The 19,363-nt window shown below is 36.0% G+C and overlaps 1 protein-coding gene across 1 annotated transcript in view; it reads left to right on the plus strand.

Annotated features, from left to right (window-relative positions):
* Nucleotides 1-19,363, plus strand: part of LOC118749848 (1-phosphatidylinositol 4,5-bisphosphate phosphodiesterase classes I and II-like) — a 186,192-nt gene that overhangs the window by 162,128 nt on the left and 4,701 nt on the right. The window contains exon 6 of the mRNA XM_036484628.1: nucleotides 8,151-8,331. Coding sequence (XP_036340521.1) covers nucleotides 8,151-8,331 — 181 coding nt within the window. The remainder of the gene's footprint in view (nucleotides 1-8,150; nucleotides 8,332-19,363) is intronic.

The following is a 19,363-nucleotide window of genomic DNA, read 5'->3' on the forward strand; positions in this document are numbered from 1 at the left end:
AACAACGCATTTTTAGAGGAGATGGCAGAACTCTGCCTGAATCAAGTTAATGTACTTCGCAATAAGTTTGGCAAAGTATTAGATCTTGTTTATGTTGATGATGCATCTAAGTCGGCTGTAAATAAATGTGACCCACTAGTTTTGCCCGAAAATGTCTACCACCCTGCTATTGAGATATCTTACGAAATTATAAACGATGGTCAAAATTGCGATGTCCAAACATACGAACCAAATATTCGCTTTGATTTTTCGAAAGCCAACTTTAAAAAACTGAATAAAGAATTGTCTAAATTATCGTGGCCTATATACAAAGAAAAAGTTGAGCAAAGCGTTGCACATTTTAATTGTACTGTACATAGATTATTTGAAAAGTATGTGCCTCAACGAATGTGTGTTCCTGAAGAACAAGCACAGTTATGGTTCACTAAAGAACTGAGAAACTTGAAAAACAGAAAGTCACGTTATTTTAGATTACACAAAAAAACCGGCTTACACTCATACTATGTAAAATACTCACTTTTGCGTCACAAGTTCTTTGAATTAAACAAAAAGTGTTATAAAGATTACTTGTGTAAAATCAAACGACGTATAATATATAACCCCAAATCATTTTATGATTTCGTAAACTCCAAGCGAAATGTACGTGGGTTTCCTTCCGCCATGAAGTATCAAAATACCGTCTCTGGTGATAATCAAACAATTTCTAACATGTTCGCTCAGTTTTTTAAATCCAATTATTCCACTAACTCCCAAGCATACTTTGACTATCCTTTTAAACTAAGTCCAATTAACTCAATACATAACCCTATAATATCTCCCGATGATGTTTTAGTTTACCTGAAGTCCTTAAAGCAGTCTTTTAGTTATGGTCCTGACCAGATCCCCACTTGTTTTCTTAGAAATTGTGCTGATTATCTCTATGAGCCGTTAACAGCCTTATTTAATTTGTCTCTTAAAGAGGGCGTTTTTCCAACTGTATGGAAGGAATCGTTCATAACCCCCTTACATAAAAGCGGTAGCAGGTCTTCAGTGGAGAACTACCGGGGCATAGCTAAGCTCTCTGCAATTCCTAAATTATTTGAAGCAATTATAACAAATCGGTTGACGCATTCTATCACTTCAAGCATTTCATATAATCAACATGGATTTTGCAAGGGCAAATCAACTTCTACAAATTTACTTGAATTAACATCCTATATCTCAAAAGCATTTAGTGAGAGCAAAACTGTTGATGTTATATATTCTGATTTCAGTAAAGCATTTGACAAAGTGTGCCACTCGTTGCTCATTTATAAACTTGATCTTCTTGGTCTTCCACCTAATTTTCTACGTTGGATCTCTTCATACCTCTATGATAGATCACAAAGGGTATTGTTTAAAAATACTATCTCTGACGTCATTGATGTTACTTCAGGAGTCCCTCAGGGTAGCCACCTAGGCCCGATTCTGTTCTTGCTTTTTATAAACGATATTTCTACAGATATAAAATTCTCCAAAATTTTATTGTATGCAGATGATGTAAAACTTTATAAATCGTACGTTTCAATTGAAGAAAGGTCTTTGCTACAATCAGACTTAAACAGCATGGCTTACTGGTGTAAAGTAAGTCTTATGCCTCTAAATCTTAAGAAATGTAAAGTAATGTGCTTCTCGCGAAGAGCTGTTCTGCCAGTTTCTTATATAACAGGTATACAATTTTGTGGACCTTGGTATCACAATGGATCCTAAGCTTAATTTTAATCTTCACATTAATGTGACAGTCAACAAGGCTAAAGGTGTACTTGCATTTGTGAAACGATAGTCAAAAGAATTTAGTGACCCTTATATCACTAAAACCCTGTTTACAACATTAGTTAGGCCGATTCTGGAATACGGCTCGGTGGTTTGGAATCCAAGGTATCAAATTTACTCAGACAAGATAGAATCAATTCAAAAACAAGTCCTACTTTTTGCTTTAAGAAATTTCCGATGGGATTCTCAATATAGTCTTCCACCTTATACGAGTCGCTTAAAACTTATTAACCTTCCTACACTTGCCAGTCGCAGGGAAATGCTTAGTATAATTTTTATGGTTAAATTACTGACAGGCTCAATTTCAAGTCCGTCTCTTCTGGCTGATGTAAGCTTTAATGTTCCCTCACGCGTATCAAGACACTTTTGTCCCATATTTCTGAAAGCTTGTAAAACCAATTTTGAATTGCACGACCCACTCCGTTGCTTATGCCAGGATTTTAACTCTCATTCCAGCACGTTTGATATATCAGATCCGCTTTTCAGCATTAAGAAAGCGATACTCTCCTCTCTCAATAAGTGAATTATTGACATAAATACATAAAATCAGCTGATGAATTTAGTTCTGTAGCTGAACAGTTTTAGATCTCGACACTTAACAAACTCCTGCCTATCGTGACTCGGCGCAAAAATTTAAAATATTGGTTCCGTACGTCATACGGATGGGCGGGAATGGAGGGTGAAAACCGTTGGGATATTATTATTATTATTATTATGTATACATTTGTCTATATCTATCTCGATTCGTTTTGCCTGTTACAAACAACCGTTATGTGAACAAAGTTATAATACCCTTGTGCACAAGTGCGCTCGGGTATAAATATATCAGTGCGCATATAGACCTCGACCCAACTTTAGAAACGCCGACCGATATTGAAAACTCCATAGCCGCTCTTGAATCTACACTTAGAGCAGCCGCTAGCGTTTCCACACCCCAGAAGGTTATGTGCAAGATAAAAATTATAATTTAACCAACAGGAAAATTTAAATGCTTGTATTGAAAAAACTACGCCTACGACGGATATGGCAGACTCATAGATCACCAGCATCAAAACAACTGCTCAAGGCGACCACAAATGCACTGACGAGAGCCCTCAAGAACGAGGAACAGTACGCAGAGTACCGGTACATCCAAAAGCTCTCACCGACCAGCACAAAGCACTCGTTATGGAAAGCACACCAAAATTTAAATGCGCCAATACCCAGCAAAAAATCGGTAATCGCTTTTAGTGGTAACGTGTTCTAGAAGGAAAAGCGTTATAATGCCTTCGAATTTTTTCGCTTCTTTTAGGCATTGTCGGTAATGCAAAGTAGAATGGCCAGCAATATTTTATTTATTTCGTTTCTTTGCTTGATTTCGGGGAATGCAAAGCAGAATGTCCTATAATATTTCTTTTTTAATTCGTTTCTTTGCCTCATTTCCGGAAATGCAAAGTAGAATGACCTACAATATTTTATTTGTTTCGCTTCTTTGCTTCATTTCAGGGAATGCAAAGTAGAATGTCCTACAATATTTTTTTTTTTCGCTTCTTTGCTTCATTTCGGAGAATGCAAAGCAGAATGCTGCATTGTAGAATGAATATCCAAAAATTCTTTTTCTACCGTTACTTTCTGTGGAAATTTGTCTCGCATAAAAATCATGTATTGCTTTGTTCAATTTGCAGCGAAGTTGAAGTCAGTCAATGAAGTGAAGTACAAGAGTGAGGAAGTACAATTTTAAACTTAGTTAAATATGCATGTATGAACATACCGATTTTTAGGAAAATCTAAATACCTAAATAAATATATATGTTTGTATAAAAGCTGATTTATAAAAATTTTAATTAATTTGAATCATTTAAGACATTTTCTGATTTCAATTTAATATAAATAAGTATGTACTTATCTAGGCATTCTACATTAGTTTCTCGTAAGGCATTCTTTGTTCGCATCTCTGGATTATGTTTATCCATGCGTTCTCCCTTCGTTTGAAGGGCTTACCTCCAATGACATACCCATGTTAAAATAAGGCCTTCTTGAAGCGAAAGGGTAATCGATTCCCATCGCCTAGCTCGTTTCCACTTTCGTTTCTGTGGTAATCGTGTTTTTTGCTGGGTAGAGACTGAAATGTCAGTACGGGACCACAATGGAAAATGGGCTCGGAGTGACGCAGAAAAAGGCAACACCTTTGCTGCTCATCTAAAAAATGTTTTTAGGCCAAACCCCGCAACTAATGACTTTCAACTACCACCCGTACCCAATGTGTCAAAATGTGAGCCGCTGAAATTTGTACCTGAAAAAAAAATCAAAAGTAATTAAAGATGAACTGCAACCAAATAAGGCTCCAGGGCACGACTCAGTAACCCCAAAAATGATTATTGAGCTACCAAATTGTGCTGTAAATACTATGCATCTGTATGCTCTTTAACGCAATCACAAAACATTGCCAATCCCTCACCAATGGAAAAAGTGGACTATTGTGATGATACCAAAGTCCGGAAAGGACAAAACGCAGCCATCTTATTATAGGCCCGTCAGCCTGCTACCGTGTATGTCGAAATTATTCGAAAAATTTCTTATGCTGCGCATCTCCCCACATCTGCAAGCCAGCAACATAATATCACTTCACCAATTTTGCTTCAGGGAAAAACATGGAACAATCGAGCAAGTAAATCGCATAACAACCGAAATCCGAACAGTGTTTTAAAAGAGGAAATATTGCGCTGCAATATTTCTTGACGTCGCCCAGGCATTTTAGCGCGTCTGGCTAGACGGTATTATGTATAAAATACAAATTCTACTCCCACAAAGCACACACAAACTGCTTAAGTCATACCTTTGTAATCGAAAGTTTGCAGTTCGATGTAACACCACCATCTCTGAAGCTCATGCAATCGAAGCTGGAGTGCCACAGGCAGTGTCCTTGGCCCGATGCTGTATGTCTTATACACCGCGTATATTCCTACAAAAGACCGCCCGATAATGCCGATAACACTGCCATAATCAGTAGCTCCAAGTAACTGCGCTCCTAGGCAATCATATGGAAGCTGTTGCCAATTGGCTCGCAAAGTGGCGAATAAAGGTTAACGAGCAAGCTGAAGGCTAATTCTCTCCACTGAATTATTAGCTCTCGTTTACCCCTGGGTCTGGAGTATAAAGTGCACTGTATTTACAATACAGTTTTAAAACCGATATGAACCTATGGATGTAAGTTATTCAGTCTATTTTTCAGCTGACTACGATTCAGCATTCTACTTTGCATTCCCCGAAATGAAGCAAACAAGTGAAACAAATAAAATATTGTAGGACATTCTACTTTGCATTCCCTGAAATGAAGCAAAGGAGCGAAACAAATAAAATATTGTAGGACATTCTACTTTGCATTCCCCGAAATGAAGCAAAGAAGCGAATTAAAAAAGAAATATTATAGGACATTCTACTTTGCATTCACCGAAATAAGACAAAGAAGCGAAATAAATAAAATAGTGTAGGACATTCTACTTTGCATTACCGGCAATGCCAAAAATAAGCGAAAAAATTCTAAGGTATTATAACGCTATGCCTTCTAGAACACGTTACCACTAAAAGCGATTACCGATTTTTTGCTGGGATATCAAGCAACATTCATGGGCCTTCAACAAGTACTGCTAGAAGTCTTATAAGCAACTTAGAAATTATTTTAGATTCCTTCAGCGAAAGCGAAGGCTTGGATGTAGAATCTGGAGAAATTAAAAAAATGTGAAATTAAAGCTCAATTGAAGGCTTATCTTAAAAAAGACCAGCTCATCTCGGTGAAAATCCTCTCGATTGGTGGAAAACTAAACTAAAATACGACAAATTGACAGATCTGGCCCCCAAATATTTGAGCGCTCCACCCGCCAGCGTTCTAAGTGAGCAATTGTTCAGTGCAGCCGGCCTGATATACAAGTCTAAGAAATCGCCTAATGGGAGAAAAGGCAGCAAAATTCCTTTTTTTTTAAATATAGGGTACGTTCAGAAAAGCATCAAGCCAAAGCATCCGAGTCTTGTATATCTAAACTATAATTGATGGAAATATTTGCGCAACTAAGTTCCAATTAGGCTTTTAACCGTGGTTGCGCATATTTGACATTTCCATCAATTATAGTTTAGAAATAAAATAGACTGATGCTTTGGCTTGATACATATCTAAACGAGCCCATAATACGCCCCTTTTGAACTTTGACTACTAGATTAAAACCCTGTATAGGTTAAGCACTCGTTCAATGTTCTAATAATTTACAAAATTTTTAATGGTGATTTCGTTTATATTAAAAAATGTCACCTTTTGATTGCCCCTTTCTCGTTTTGTGTTCGAATCTAAATTAAAGGCAAAGGGTTAGAAAATTTTGTGTTCGTTTCTTAAAATGTCACACTCTTGTAAGACAAAAAAGGCACATTCGCGAATGTGAAAAATATGACATTCGAAACATCCCTAGTATGTACCTACATATATGCATGTGCGTATGTAGAAAGAGAATATAAATACAGCGTGGCGACGAATAACTGTTACCCAGGTTTTTCTGAGAAATAAAAGTGTCCTTTATAGATTTTGCGAAAAAAGTATTTTATTGTTAATTTTCCACAGATTTTACTTTAGTTGTATTAATTAGTTTTAAAATTTTAATCCTTATTTACATTTGCCAGCAGTGTAAACTTTGAGAGAAAAGTTCATTTGGCACGCAAGTCTTTTTCAGGTGTATTTTTTCTTAGGCTTTGTATAAAAAAAAGTACAAAACTGTATGAGGTTGGTCGAATGAATGGCCGTCCTAGTCACCAGTTCCGAGTCTATTCGATTTTTGAGGTCTTAGGTTGGACAGAAGGGGGAGTATAAGGGACTCAAAATGGAGAAAATTAGCCTATGGTTACAGAAGATATGGAATAAATTAACTGACGAAGACCTCTACGCCAATTACCCTCCCCAGTGAGGTCTTTGAGAACTTTCCATTGTTCGTAGGCTGCTTGGGTTGCGTTGTGCAAATAAAGTACGTTCTGTAATGTGGCACAATGGCCTGCGATATTAACCGCATTAAGCACCTAATAGGATTAAATCCAAACTGGAAAGAAATCTTTCATCCATTTTATTTGTATTCAAACTGTTTTCTTCTTGGTTCCGTTACCATGAAAGGTTTGTATATGTGCCTAAGTGACCATATTATTTAATGGAAAATATAGAATACTTTTTTTGAATAATTTGAGTTTTCACACATGTGGTAATATTTCTCGTAGCAACAACGAATAAAAACGGGCATTTATTTAATGGTTAATTAAAAAAATTATGGATGTTTAGAAACTATTTAGTTCATTTTCTGTACTTGTGCTGTAACCAAATTTTTGCCGATTCCTGATTCCAAAAAAGCAAGCTAAACGTTTCTCTCTTGTATCAATGCAAATTGGAAATGAAGCCAAATTCTTCCCTACCTTTTCTTTCCACCACAGAGAATACCTTTACGGAAGCAGCAAATCACATCTGCCCACTTTGTGGCTTCTCTTCAAATGAATGTCAGCATCCACGATGCACAGTGTGGAAATTGAACTTTTTTTGTGACAAAATCTAATATCTCGGGAACGAGAAGAACTAGCGAGATAGAGAATTCAGGAAAAATAATTTTGCTGATAAAAACTTAACTTGACCAAAAGCTTGAAAATGTTAAATTTATTTCGATAGCGGTTTTGTCACGAAAAATTTTAAATTTGTACACGGTGCGGCGGCGGCCGATGTGTGAAGTGGTTAGAAGTGCGCACTACCATTCCTCAGGGCCTGGAATCGAACCCAGTTTCCGACTAACATTAAAAACAAAAGAAGAGGAAGCGGCAGGCAATGGCAAACCTATCTATCTATTTCTGCCAAGAAAAACCACTTCTAAAAAAAACTACTGTCGCCATTCGGGGTCGGCGTAAAACTTTAGGTACCTCCCCTTTTGTCTGACAAAATCGAGGCGCACGCCATGAGTCGGGCGAGAAGCTCGGCCCAACACTTACATATTGTGTAAGATCAACTGGGAAGAAATCGAAAGCAACGACAATTATCAAACATTTTTTAACTACCTAAATTTCTATGAAAAATATTTTCAGTCAGCCTTATCATGAGTTTTATTTTCACTTTTGGTTTCCATGGTTTTACTTTGGGCGGATGACAAATTTTCGGGTGAATTGTATTTCAGGCGAAGCTCAGGATAAAGCAAAGTATTTTCAGGCATCTTGTTTTTTACTTTTCTAGTCAACGAAATTCGCCTAACGTTTCTGTTTGCTTTGCCCTTGAGTAATCCTTAATCGTATTTTCAGCCAAAATTCCAAAAATATTTTCAACCGTTTAAATTTGCTCAATACCTTCGTTCGATATTAACACAATATCTTTACAGATGCGTGGAATTGGATTTTTGGAATGGCCGCACCGATGAACCAGTGATTGTACACGGCTATACTCTCGTTCCAGAAATTAATGCCAGAGATGCGTTGGAGGCCATAGCTGAGAGCGCATTCAAAACATCAGAATTTCCTGTGATATTGAGCTTTGAAAACCATTGCAATCCAAGGCAACAGGTAAGCATGGAATAAGTTACAAATCTCTAAGGGTATAAATATGTTAGCAATACAATCTCAAAACATTCTCAAAGGGCACTATCTAACAAAAAACTCTCTATTAATAACAGAAAATCATTTTTGATAACTTTTTTACTGAATATTAAAGAGTAAGTACTTTTTAATTAATTAAGAATAATAGATAATGTATTGTAGCAGGCCTATTTTGAATTGATTTTACGAGATACGAAATTGTAGTGGTTTATGAGCAGAGGTGGGCACTACCACAAACAAACGCTCGCTAGAAGTGAGAATGTGTTAGTGCGCCTATGTCCCCAGTAGAAATCTTAATCATACAACATCGCTGTTGGTGGCATGAGCTTGCTGCTGTGTATACATGCCAGTATAAATGAACCTTCATTTCCATTTAACACGCGTGGTTTCTCAGAGCGTATGCGTACCTTACTCATATACTTGTACTACTGCTGTATGCATATACAGCCATATGCATAATGTTTCAAACATACAAAAATGCATTAATGGAACAGTATTAAAGCATTCTTGCAAGATATGTGTTCCCATATGTAAATGCTACTTTTCTGATACATTTTAATATACGGGGACATACAAACAAGTAGCATTTACATATGCAAATGCATATCTTGTAAAAGCCCGTTTGTGCTGAAAATAGTATCGCACAACACGCTCTTCCTTGTATACGTACACGCGATGTTTACGCTCTTTGAACGTGTGCTCGTTCTCTGCCCATGCCTGTTTATGAGATACGAGGTTTTGCCCATGGTGTAATAATAACAAGGTGTTGTCAGTAACTTAACCTCACTTTTTCGGCAGGTCTATTCCGGTCACGCATTTTAAAGTAGTAGAAAAGGTAGGAATTATTTATTTATTACTTTTAATGCGTTTGTGCATACTATTTCAAATTAAATGTAGGAAAATGTATAGTTACAGGGTTATAAGCCTGAATATATGTTTGTATCGTTAGCTCCACACAGCTTGGACATATATTGTAAGTTATGAAAAAGTAAAGGCCGTAAAATAAAGCAATTTCCTATAAGACTGTATATTTTTTTTAAATAGATTAAAACACATAAATATCGATAATATAAGCGAAATCGTAATCTAACCATGCTGCCGCTCTATTCTAGTGTATCAGTAGTCCATTTGGCTCGATATTATGACAATGCAGCAAAAGATATTTAATATAAAAAGTCGCCTTTCCATACGATGATTTTTGTGTACGTATTTTTCCATTGATAACCACGATATCTTTTATATTTTATATTTCGAGCACAAAAATTATACAAATCCAGCAATTTTAAATATTAATATCGTTCTGAAAACACCAAGTTCTTTAAAAATCGCTATAAAACGAAATACTAAAATGGAGTATTTTAGATACTATTTCCCAACGAATAGTAGTATAAAAATGTAGATCGGCAGCACTGAAAATAAGCATGCCGATCTTGTCAAAATTACAACAAACACGTCGCTACTGACAACACCTTGTTATTATTCCACCATGGTTTTGCCAAAGTACCGTCGATATGTATGTACTAGAGGGCTGCATGAATGCATTCAAAACGGCTTATGAATTATTCATATACAAAACGAATGAATTATTTTGGCTTAAAATTTTTTTGAATTTGAGTGAATAGCTGTTCTGATATTTGTGTCGACATTACAATATTCAAGCAAAGTGAAAATAAATTGAATTGAAATAAATGACAATTTTTTGTATGAATATCCAAAAATATTTTTTCTATGCCCATACATATGTATAAACATACATATGTATGCATGTATGTATTGCTGCGCTCCTATTATATACGAAAAAACTTGTTTGTAGAAAAAAACTTTTACCGAAATGAGTTTGAATGATTTGAATGTTTTCTATTCATTCATTCACATTCTTCCATTTGAACGTAGAAAATATAAAACAAAATGTATATTCATAGCTTATAAAATTCCAAACGCTGAGTGTTTTGTATGTGAAATAAAATATTCAAATCTACTGTACTCTATTTGGCTAGAAGTTTGAATGAATTCATGCAGCCCTCTAATATGTACATATGTATGTATGTCGTTGCTTTAAGTCACTGCTGGGCACACCAACCAGTGATCGGACTTGAAAAAAAAATGTGTGTGGTAGAATCAGGAAAAAAATGTGGTAGATTTCAAAAAAATTTGGTAGATTTCAAAAAAAATTTGGTAGATTTCAAAAAAAATGTGGAAGATCTAAGGTTTTGGATCAAACTTTGTACGAAAGTTGAAAAAAATCTGCAAGGTTTCACATAAATTGCAAACATTTTAATTAGAATCTAAAAAAAATTTTATTTTAGTAAAATAAAGTGCAAGATTGAAGTTGCTAAAAATTGAGTTGACTTTTGGCAAATTTTTTCCTTGAACGTGTAAAGCAGTTCCTTCCATATAAAGATATTTTTCGAACATATTTTGAAAGATTTCTGCAACCTTGTAGATTGTTGCCAGCTTTTCTTTTTATCACATCACGATATAGCGAACAAATGTGGCACGTTCCAGAAACCGCTACTTGGGATTTGCCGATTTTGACAATTCTCAAGTAAAAGTAAACGCTTTAGAAACTTTAGATGCACTGAAATTTACTAATACTTTCACAAAAATCACCATTTTTTAACATTTTCGCTATTAATTATTTTTATAAATCATATATTTTGCCATTTAACACAACAAAACCACGTTTCCTGTCGAAAAATTGAATATTGAGAAAATTTAATATTTTACAGTTTATTTTATAATCCCATTCTGCCTGTTGTTCGTGTTTAGTGTTGGACAATTTTTGCTCTTAAAATTAAGAAAATTATGTCGAGCAAAAAAACGAGAACCAAATCGATCATGTTGTGATAGACGGAAGGCACGCTTCCAGTGTTTTAGACGTACGCACACTCCGATAATAATGTCAGCATTGAAATCCAACGCAGAATCACTCTTGCCAACAAGTGCTACTTTGGACCACGATCCAGAAAATAAAGGTCGCGCCATTGGCGGACCGCTAACCCTCTCTTCGTCGATTTGACAGCATCCACCCAATCGCTGACGTCATAAAATACTTTTGTTTACATTCACTGTTGCCAACTTGATGCTTTTCGCACCAAATTTAGTGGGTATTCAAAACGCAAAAATTTTTGAGTTTGGTGCTTGGTGCGTTTTTGGTGCTTTTGTTTTTAGTTTGAAGACATCAAATTAGGAAATCTTAAAAAAATGGAAGCAAAATTTATAGCAATCGTAAGTGTGGTAAGCAATTTTACAAACATTTAAACAAAATCATGGCACAGTGACAATCATAAGCGACAACGAAATATGTGCAGCACCTTCAATCATGCCAGAAGAAATCGACCGTTGTGCAAAAAACATTGATTTTTATTAATTTGAATCGGCATCCTTACAATAAAATTATGTATTCATATAAAGTCCATAAAATACACCAATAAAAATTTGGTGCTTTTTCAAATTCAAAACTTGGCAACACAGCCTTTTGTTCGATGCTCCCCCTGTTTCTTCTCGAGTTCGTCTTGCTCTTCGGGATGCAAATTTTCAGAGCCAACATCGATACATCGATATTTCGATGTATCGTAAACACTAACATCGATGCCGAAAAAAATCGCCCTAAAACTATCGATACATCGATATTTTCCGATGTTTCTCTTTTTTAATAAGTATGTTACAGGTACTTCATGATTTGCAGGTTTTTACAGGAAGCTGTTAACGTACGCCACCTTCCATAAGGTTTATTAATGGCGAAAACCGCTTTACTTGTAAAATCCTGAAATACCTGGAACTGACTTAATGCTTGTTAAAATTTCAAGAAACACCTAGTGTCCATCTAAACTGCTACATTGTTAACATTTCAATGGGTGGTTTTTTGAATTTAATTAGATTTCCTTCCAATGTCATAATAGATTTGCTGTTTACGCGCAGATAATACTTACACTCACCTTAAGTCGTATTGAAATACTGTAACTACATGATTCAATAATACAAGGTTCGATAAACTGACAGTTGTCTCTCTCGCACCGCTCCCTTAGCAGCGGCACCATGTTGCTTCTTTGCACATTTACATGGAAACAGTGTAGCTTTGGTGTGAAATACAAGTATGAGCGTTTGTGCAATATGTTTATTTGTATGTGCATATGAAGCATAAATAACTGATGAAAACATAAACTGTTTTTAAATTGGATGTTTACATCAATCTAATAGTAGTCTTATTTTAATTTTGAGGCAGTTTTTATACAGCTAAATAGCACATAAATTACGTAATTCACATAGATACATCAATATTACGTTCAACATTTCGTTTAAAATGCCAGATGCAAATGCATTAGAATTTACAAAAGGAATTTCACTACTAATTGCCTACTTTGCGTACGTTTCTACTATCATTTTCGCACCAAGAGATTTCATTCCTCTCCTTTTCTCCGTCCTTCGTAAATGCAACCTTTTGTAAGGGAGTGTCAAACCGCAGCTGTCAATAATTATCTAACCTTGTATTATTGAATCATGCTGTAACTACGTCATGGAAATCGCCTATGTTGAACGTTGCCAATTGCTTTTATTAAGTACATGGCTGCCATCACCCGTAATACGCTTACCCAAAGGGCTCTGTCCCACGGTCAGTAATTATCACGATATTTGGATCGCGATCCGTATTGATGGATTGATGGATCGCGCACGAATGCTACATGTTCAATATTTATCGCGTCAGTATTTGCATATTTTTTTTGGTGAACGCTTATTATGACGTAAGAAAATATTTTTATTTTGTACGTATAATTTACAGATAATGCATTCCACAATTATTTTAAGATTTGTTCAATTTGTTTTGAAAGATTTGAAGCCCCGAGAGTGAAGGCAGAGCCGATGTTTACATTATGAGAGTAAAAGATGTACTGAAGAAATGTATGGATCGCGTTTTGAAAGTGCTACACGTTCAATATTTTTAACGGTATTGCGATCCGCGATCCAGACTTCAAAATTTTTAGAAATTTTGCGATATCGATCACGATCCATCAATACTGCATACTACACCGTCAATAAATATCGCGATACTTGGATCACGTTAATATATACTGACCGTGTGACAGAGCCCAAAGAATATAACATAAAGATGTGAACGCAATGGCAATTTTGAACCGAAACTAAAGTCGATGTTTAAAACATCGTTAAAATTGACATCGATATATCAGAAACATCGATACATCGTTTGCATCCCTACTTGCTCTCTCATTCTGGTATATTTTAACGTCACGGCCAGTTGCTCTCAGCTCGTTTGGCGCAATCTTGTATTCTATCATTCTTGACTTTGGACTGAGTAGGTAAAGTCCTCTCTCGACGTACGAAAACCACGCTCTATAAGTCACACACCCAGTGTTGCCGTTTTAGCCGTTTTGGCTAGATTTAGCTACCACATACTTTTTTTGGCCGCATAAATTTAAAATTGCCGCTAGCCCTTTTTTTAGCCCTTTTTAGAATTTATTCATCCTTGGCATGAAAAAGTTGTATATGCTTATTTTTTTTTTTGCATTTATGTAAGAGATGAATTTTTAAACTAAGAAAGACAGATATATATATACATATATGTATTGTATGTTCCTTACGCTTCTATAAATACATACTGTAAAAGTATTGGGGCTGTTAACTTATCTGTTAACGATTTAACGATAGTTTAAAATAGATACGTTCACGGCCCTTAATATGCTAAATTTGTTAAATGACCCATCAAGTCGATTGACCGTGTATGTTCTTGTGGTGTGATTGTACCAGCATGCTGGTGTCGTTAGTGGTGAAATTAGCTCAATTTTCTGAGTAAAAAGTATTTTGGCGGAAATTTCTTGCACTATATGAGTCAAAGCCGTGTTTGTGGAAGATTAAGTTCATGATATTGCAGTTGTGAATTACAAAAACAAACAATGTTTAACAAAATGCGAGAAAAATTATGAAATTTCGGCTCTAATCATTTCGAGCTTTCCTCGACCTCATTTATAAAGAAATAAATATTGTACCAGCATGCTGGTAAGTTATATGCTTCGAGCCTGATGTCACAATCACTTGATGGAACCAGCAAGTATTTCCCCTTTTATACAAAAAGATTTTTGGTTGGATAAAATATTAGCTTTTTTTCCGAAGTTCATTGTTATACCCGATCGCACTTGTGCACAAAGGTATATTAATTTAGTTCACATAACGGTTGTTTGTAACAGCCAAAACGAATCCAGATAGATATCGACAAATGTATACGTAAATGCTCAGAATGAATTGTCTGTCCGTCCGTCTGTCCGTCCGTCCGTGTAAACGATAACTCGACTCGACTCTAACCACGCCCACTTCCCATATAACGGTAATTTCCAGAAATACGAAAACTGCGATATTTTAGGAACTACTGAAGATAATTCACTCAGAATTGATATTTACAATAATTTTCAGACGAAAAATAAGAATATTATAAATTTTTGGAAAATGGGCGTAGCCACGCCCACTTATGGTTACATGTGTATATCTTGGTAACCGCAGCACCAATTTCTTCCAAACTTGGCACAGTTGTTGCCCTTGATACAGCATACTAAATGGCCGAAAATTTAAAAAATCGGACAATAACCACGCCCACATCCCACATCGGTAATTTAGAGAAATACAAAATCTTCGATAAATCAGTAAATATTAAAGCTAATTTATTCAAAATTGATTCTTGCGTTTATGATCACATATATGTATATCGGTAACCGTACTACAAATTTGTACCAAACTCGGTATGGTTATTGTGCTTGCCACATAAAAGCAAAACGTTGAAAATTATTGAAATCAGACTAAAATTACGGCCGCTTTTCATATAACGGTAAATTTCAGAAATGCTTGAAACTGCGATATTTCGAAATTTATAAATTGATACACCCCGGCTTACCATCTAGCGGTAGCTTTCGGAAATAAAATCGGACAATAACCACGCCCACATCCCATATAATGGTAATTTTGGAAATACGAAATCTGCGATATTTTAGTAACTACTGAAGATTATTCACTCAAAATTGATATTTACAACAATTTTTAGACAAAAAATAAGAATATTATAAATTTTTGGGAAATGGGCCCACTTATGGTTACATGTCCCACTTATGGTTACATGTGTATATCTTGGTAACCGCTGCACCAATTCCTTCCAAACTTGGCACAGTTATTGGCCTTGGTACAGCATACCAAATGGCCAAAAAATTTTAAAATCGGACAATAACCACGCCCATATCCAACATCGGTAATTTAGAGAAATACAAAATCTTCGAAAAATCATTAAATATTGAAGCTAATTTATTCAAAATTGATGCTTGCAACAATTCTTTACCAAGAAATACGTTTATGGTAAAATTTTGGAAAATGGGCGTGGCACCGCCCACTTATGATCACATATATGTGTATCGGTAACCGTACTACCAATTTGTACCAAACTCGGTATGGTTATTGTGCTTGCCACATAAAAGCAAAACGTTTAAAATTATTGAAATCAGACTAAAATATAACGGTAAATTTCAGAAATGCTTGAAACTGCGATATTTCGAAATTTATAAATTGATACACCCCGGCTTACCATCTAGCGGTAGCTTTCGGAAAGGTGAAAAAACATATATTAAATACTTGCGCCGGGTATTTAATGTTCGGCTCCACCCGAACTTAGACTTTCTTACTTGTTTTTATATACCATTACTTATTGATAATGTTTACGTGTATACTTATATATGTATATGTAATTAAACAATTTTAGCTACCATTTTTAGCCACATTTTTTTTAGCTCTTTTTTAGCCCTTTTTTTAAAAGAATTTGGCTACCACTAAAAATTATGCGCGGCAACACTGCACACATCATGCCCGTGCTGGTATATGGCGCAGAAGCATGGACAATGACAACATCCGATGAGGCGGCTCTTGGAGTGTTTGAGTGAAAGATTTTGCGGAAGATTTACGGGCCTTTACAGCCCTCGGGCCTCGACGGCGAGTACCGCAGACGATGGAATGATGAGCTGTATGAGCTTTACAACGACGTGGACATAGTGCAGTGAGTTAAAATACAGCGGCTCTGCTGGCTTGACCATGTCGTTCGAATGGACACCGACGCTCCATCTCTGAAAGTATTCATCTCGGAATCCGGTGGTGGTAGCAGAAGAAGAAGTGGGGACCCCCCCTGCGATGGAAAGACCAGGTGGAGAAGGACTTGGCGTCACTTGGCGTTTCCAATTGGCGTCAGTTGGCACAGAGGAGAAACGACTGGCGTGCTTTGCTGAACTCGGCCAAAATCGCTTAGGCGGTTACAGCGCCAAAAAAAGAAGAAAGATGTCGAGCAAAAATAAATCTACTCAAAAATGCGAATATGTGGTAAATTTCTGACCTTGTGTAGTAGATGTGGTAGATGCTCAAAAAAGTGGCAAATCTACCACATTGTCCGATCACTGACACCAACACAGTCTCACTTTGACGTGGTATTAGTGCGTCGCGCTCAGTTATGGTTGCCACATTTTATAAATGTACTAAAAGTGGTATGCGTCTATTGGTCTATTTTGCCTATACGTCTAATGGAATAATGAATCTTGTAACTAATACTATTAGTTTATAGAAACTTTTGCATACGAAATATTTAGTAAATGTAAAATTAAAAAAAATTAAATTGGTAAAATTCATTTGTTTAATAACTGGGCACCGTTTTGTTAGAATCAAATCTTTTAAATGCCAGCCCGCAAGATGGTTACGGTGCTTAGATTTTATTATTTTCATATAAATAGGTATTTAGTCCTAAAAATAGAGTATAACTTATAAATATTATTCACTAAGAATTTCTGGCCATAAACCAGCATTTATATTTCTCTATCGATTTCTTTAGATAGAAAACAATTTTTCTAAAATAAAGTGTGCAATTTGTGCCCTTTTTTTAAAAAATCATGGAACTTATTATAAAATTAGTGAACGTTGGTCAGCAAGAAGCCCATTTTATATTTTTTTAAATTCACACGGCATGAAAAATACAGTTTGCTTATATTAAAAATTCGTAGGAATGACAGCATAATGGACATTGTGGGTGTTGAATGTTCTTTGAATTATAAATTGTAGTTCTTATATATAGTCGCACTATTTTGTATTTGAATCGTAGCAAACTCACGCAAACACCAATCGAAGAATAATACACCACTTTTTGCTTTGGGCATTTTTTGTCAATTTCCTACACAAAATGTGGCAAGCGTGTGCTAAAATTACGAAGAAAAACAATCAACAGCCGAGCGTGATGCTACCTTGGTGAAATCTGCAAGCAGACTGAATCAAAATTCGCTGCTTTGTTTCTGTATACGTAAACGAACTGTGGCGCTGGCGTTGCTCGCGAGCAAAAATTTCCCAGCTCTGCTTTAAGTATTTAAGAGTAGAGCTCCTTATACCTCGCTTGATCGATTTATAAAATTAGATATCGTAGGCAATCAGATATATACATTTCAATTAAACAAAAAAATTCCTGGCCTACATTCGGCCGAAAACATATTTGTGTTATTTACTTAGCTTTATTTTCATTGTTGTAAGCAATATCAAGCTGGCTGCTTTTGGATATAATTCATATCAGGGACGTGAACCGGATGAAAAATTTGGTCGGTTCGGTTCAGCGGTTCGAACCGTTTTTGCACTTTCGGATTGGTTCGCCAAAGTGGTTTTTTGGGTCTTCGAACTGGGGTTTCGGTTCGGTTCAACGGTTCGAAAAACAAAAAAATAACGCGCAAGTGTCAAGTGCAACAACGCGCAAGGTTAAGGGTCAAGTGTCTGTCAAATGAGATGGGTTGCCTTTACATTTGATATTGTCACATCGTAAAACGGCGTTTCCACGACAACCGAATCACGAGGTCCGCTCTCTCAATTATGAACGGCGAATCAACCTGTTTACACGTCACATTCGTGATTCACTTTGCATATCTGCTTCTTATTCTTTGCTTTTGCCTAATGTTTAATGTGCTGTTTATTGTGCATTTCAACGGTGGAGAAAAAATTTGCAGTGGTTAATTAGCTAAATCAATAGGGCTATTCGCGATTCGGTGCATAAGAGCTGACAAATTTATGCAATTGCAGAAATACGCCATGGATTGTGAGCGACCTTTATTAAACTGTCATGGTAAAGCTTTTGCAAAACAATTTTTGTGCATCAGCTTTGGTTTTGTTTATGAATGCAATGCATAGCATTTTTATGCTATGGATTTTAGGTATTGCAAATTTGTCAAGCCATGACAAATGCAAATGCGTGTATTTTGTTTGTGTATTGCAAATAATTTGCAATACAAATTTGCAATGCAATGATGCTAGGCCATTTGCACCGGATCGCGAATAGCCCTAATAGTTTTAACGAATCTAGCCCTTTTTTTCAATGTTTGTGCTGGTGGGGATGTGTGTGGGCTATCTGTTTTGACAGCCGTTATCGATAAAAATTAGAGAAAACAGCGATTTGTTCTTGATTCGCATGTTGATTGGATCTGAATCACCTACGAATGAAGTGACTCGCTCTCAAAATTTTGTAAGTCGAATTACGTGATTCGGTTCGTAATTGGGGCGCCAATCACGAATGAGCGAATTACGAATGGGAGAGCGAATCACTTGCCGTGGAAACGTCGTTTAAACAAACATGGTAGGTATTACCATGTCTAACAAAAAGAAAAAAGTGGTACTTTTATCTATTGAAAATTGGTTGAAACGAACCTTTAACCTTTATAGAAAGTGGTTCGGTTTTCGGTTCGGATCAAACATTTGTGGAAAATTTCGGTTCGGTGAACGGTTCAGTTAATTAATAGAAAACACGGGTTTTCGGTTCAAAACCGGTTCGGTTTAAAACGCAAGAACCGCATTAACAAAAAGCTGATTTGACTGAACACATATTTCTTTCAAACATTTATACCTCGGTCCTTATTTCGCACTCAATGAAGCCGTATTCAAAAGCAAACCAAATCTGCTGTTTTTATACGACATTTCTTTAATAACTAATTTGCGCGGTTGA

The sequence above is a fragment of the Rhagoletis pomonella genome, unplaced genomic scaffold, assembly GCF_013731165.1.
Source record: "Rhagoletis pomonella isolate Grant_MI unplaced genomic scaffold, Rhpom_1.0 Rhpom_scaffold_00067, whole genome shotgun sequence".
NCBI lineage: Eukaryota > Metazoa > Arthropoda > Insecta > Diptera > Tephritidae > Rhagoletis > Rhagoletis pomonella.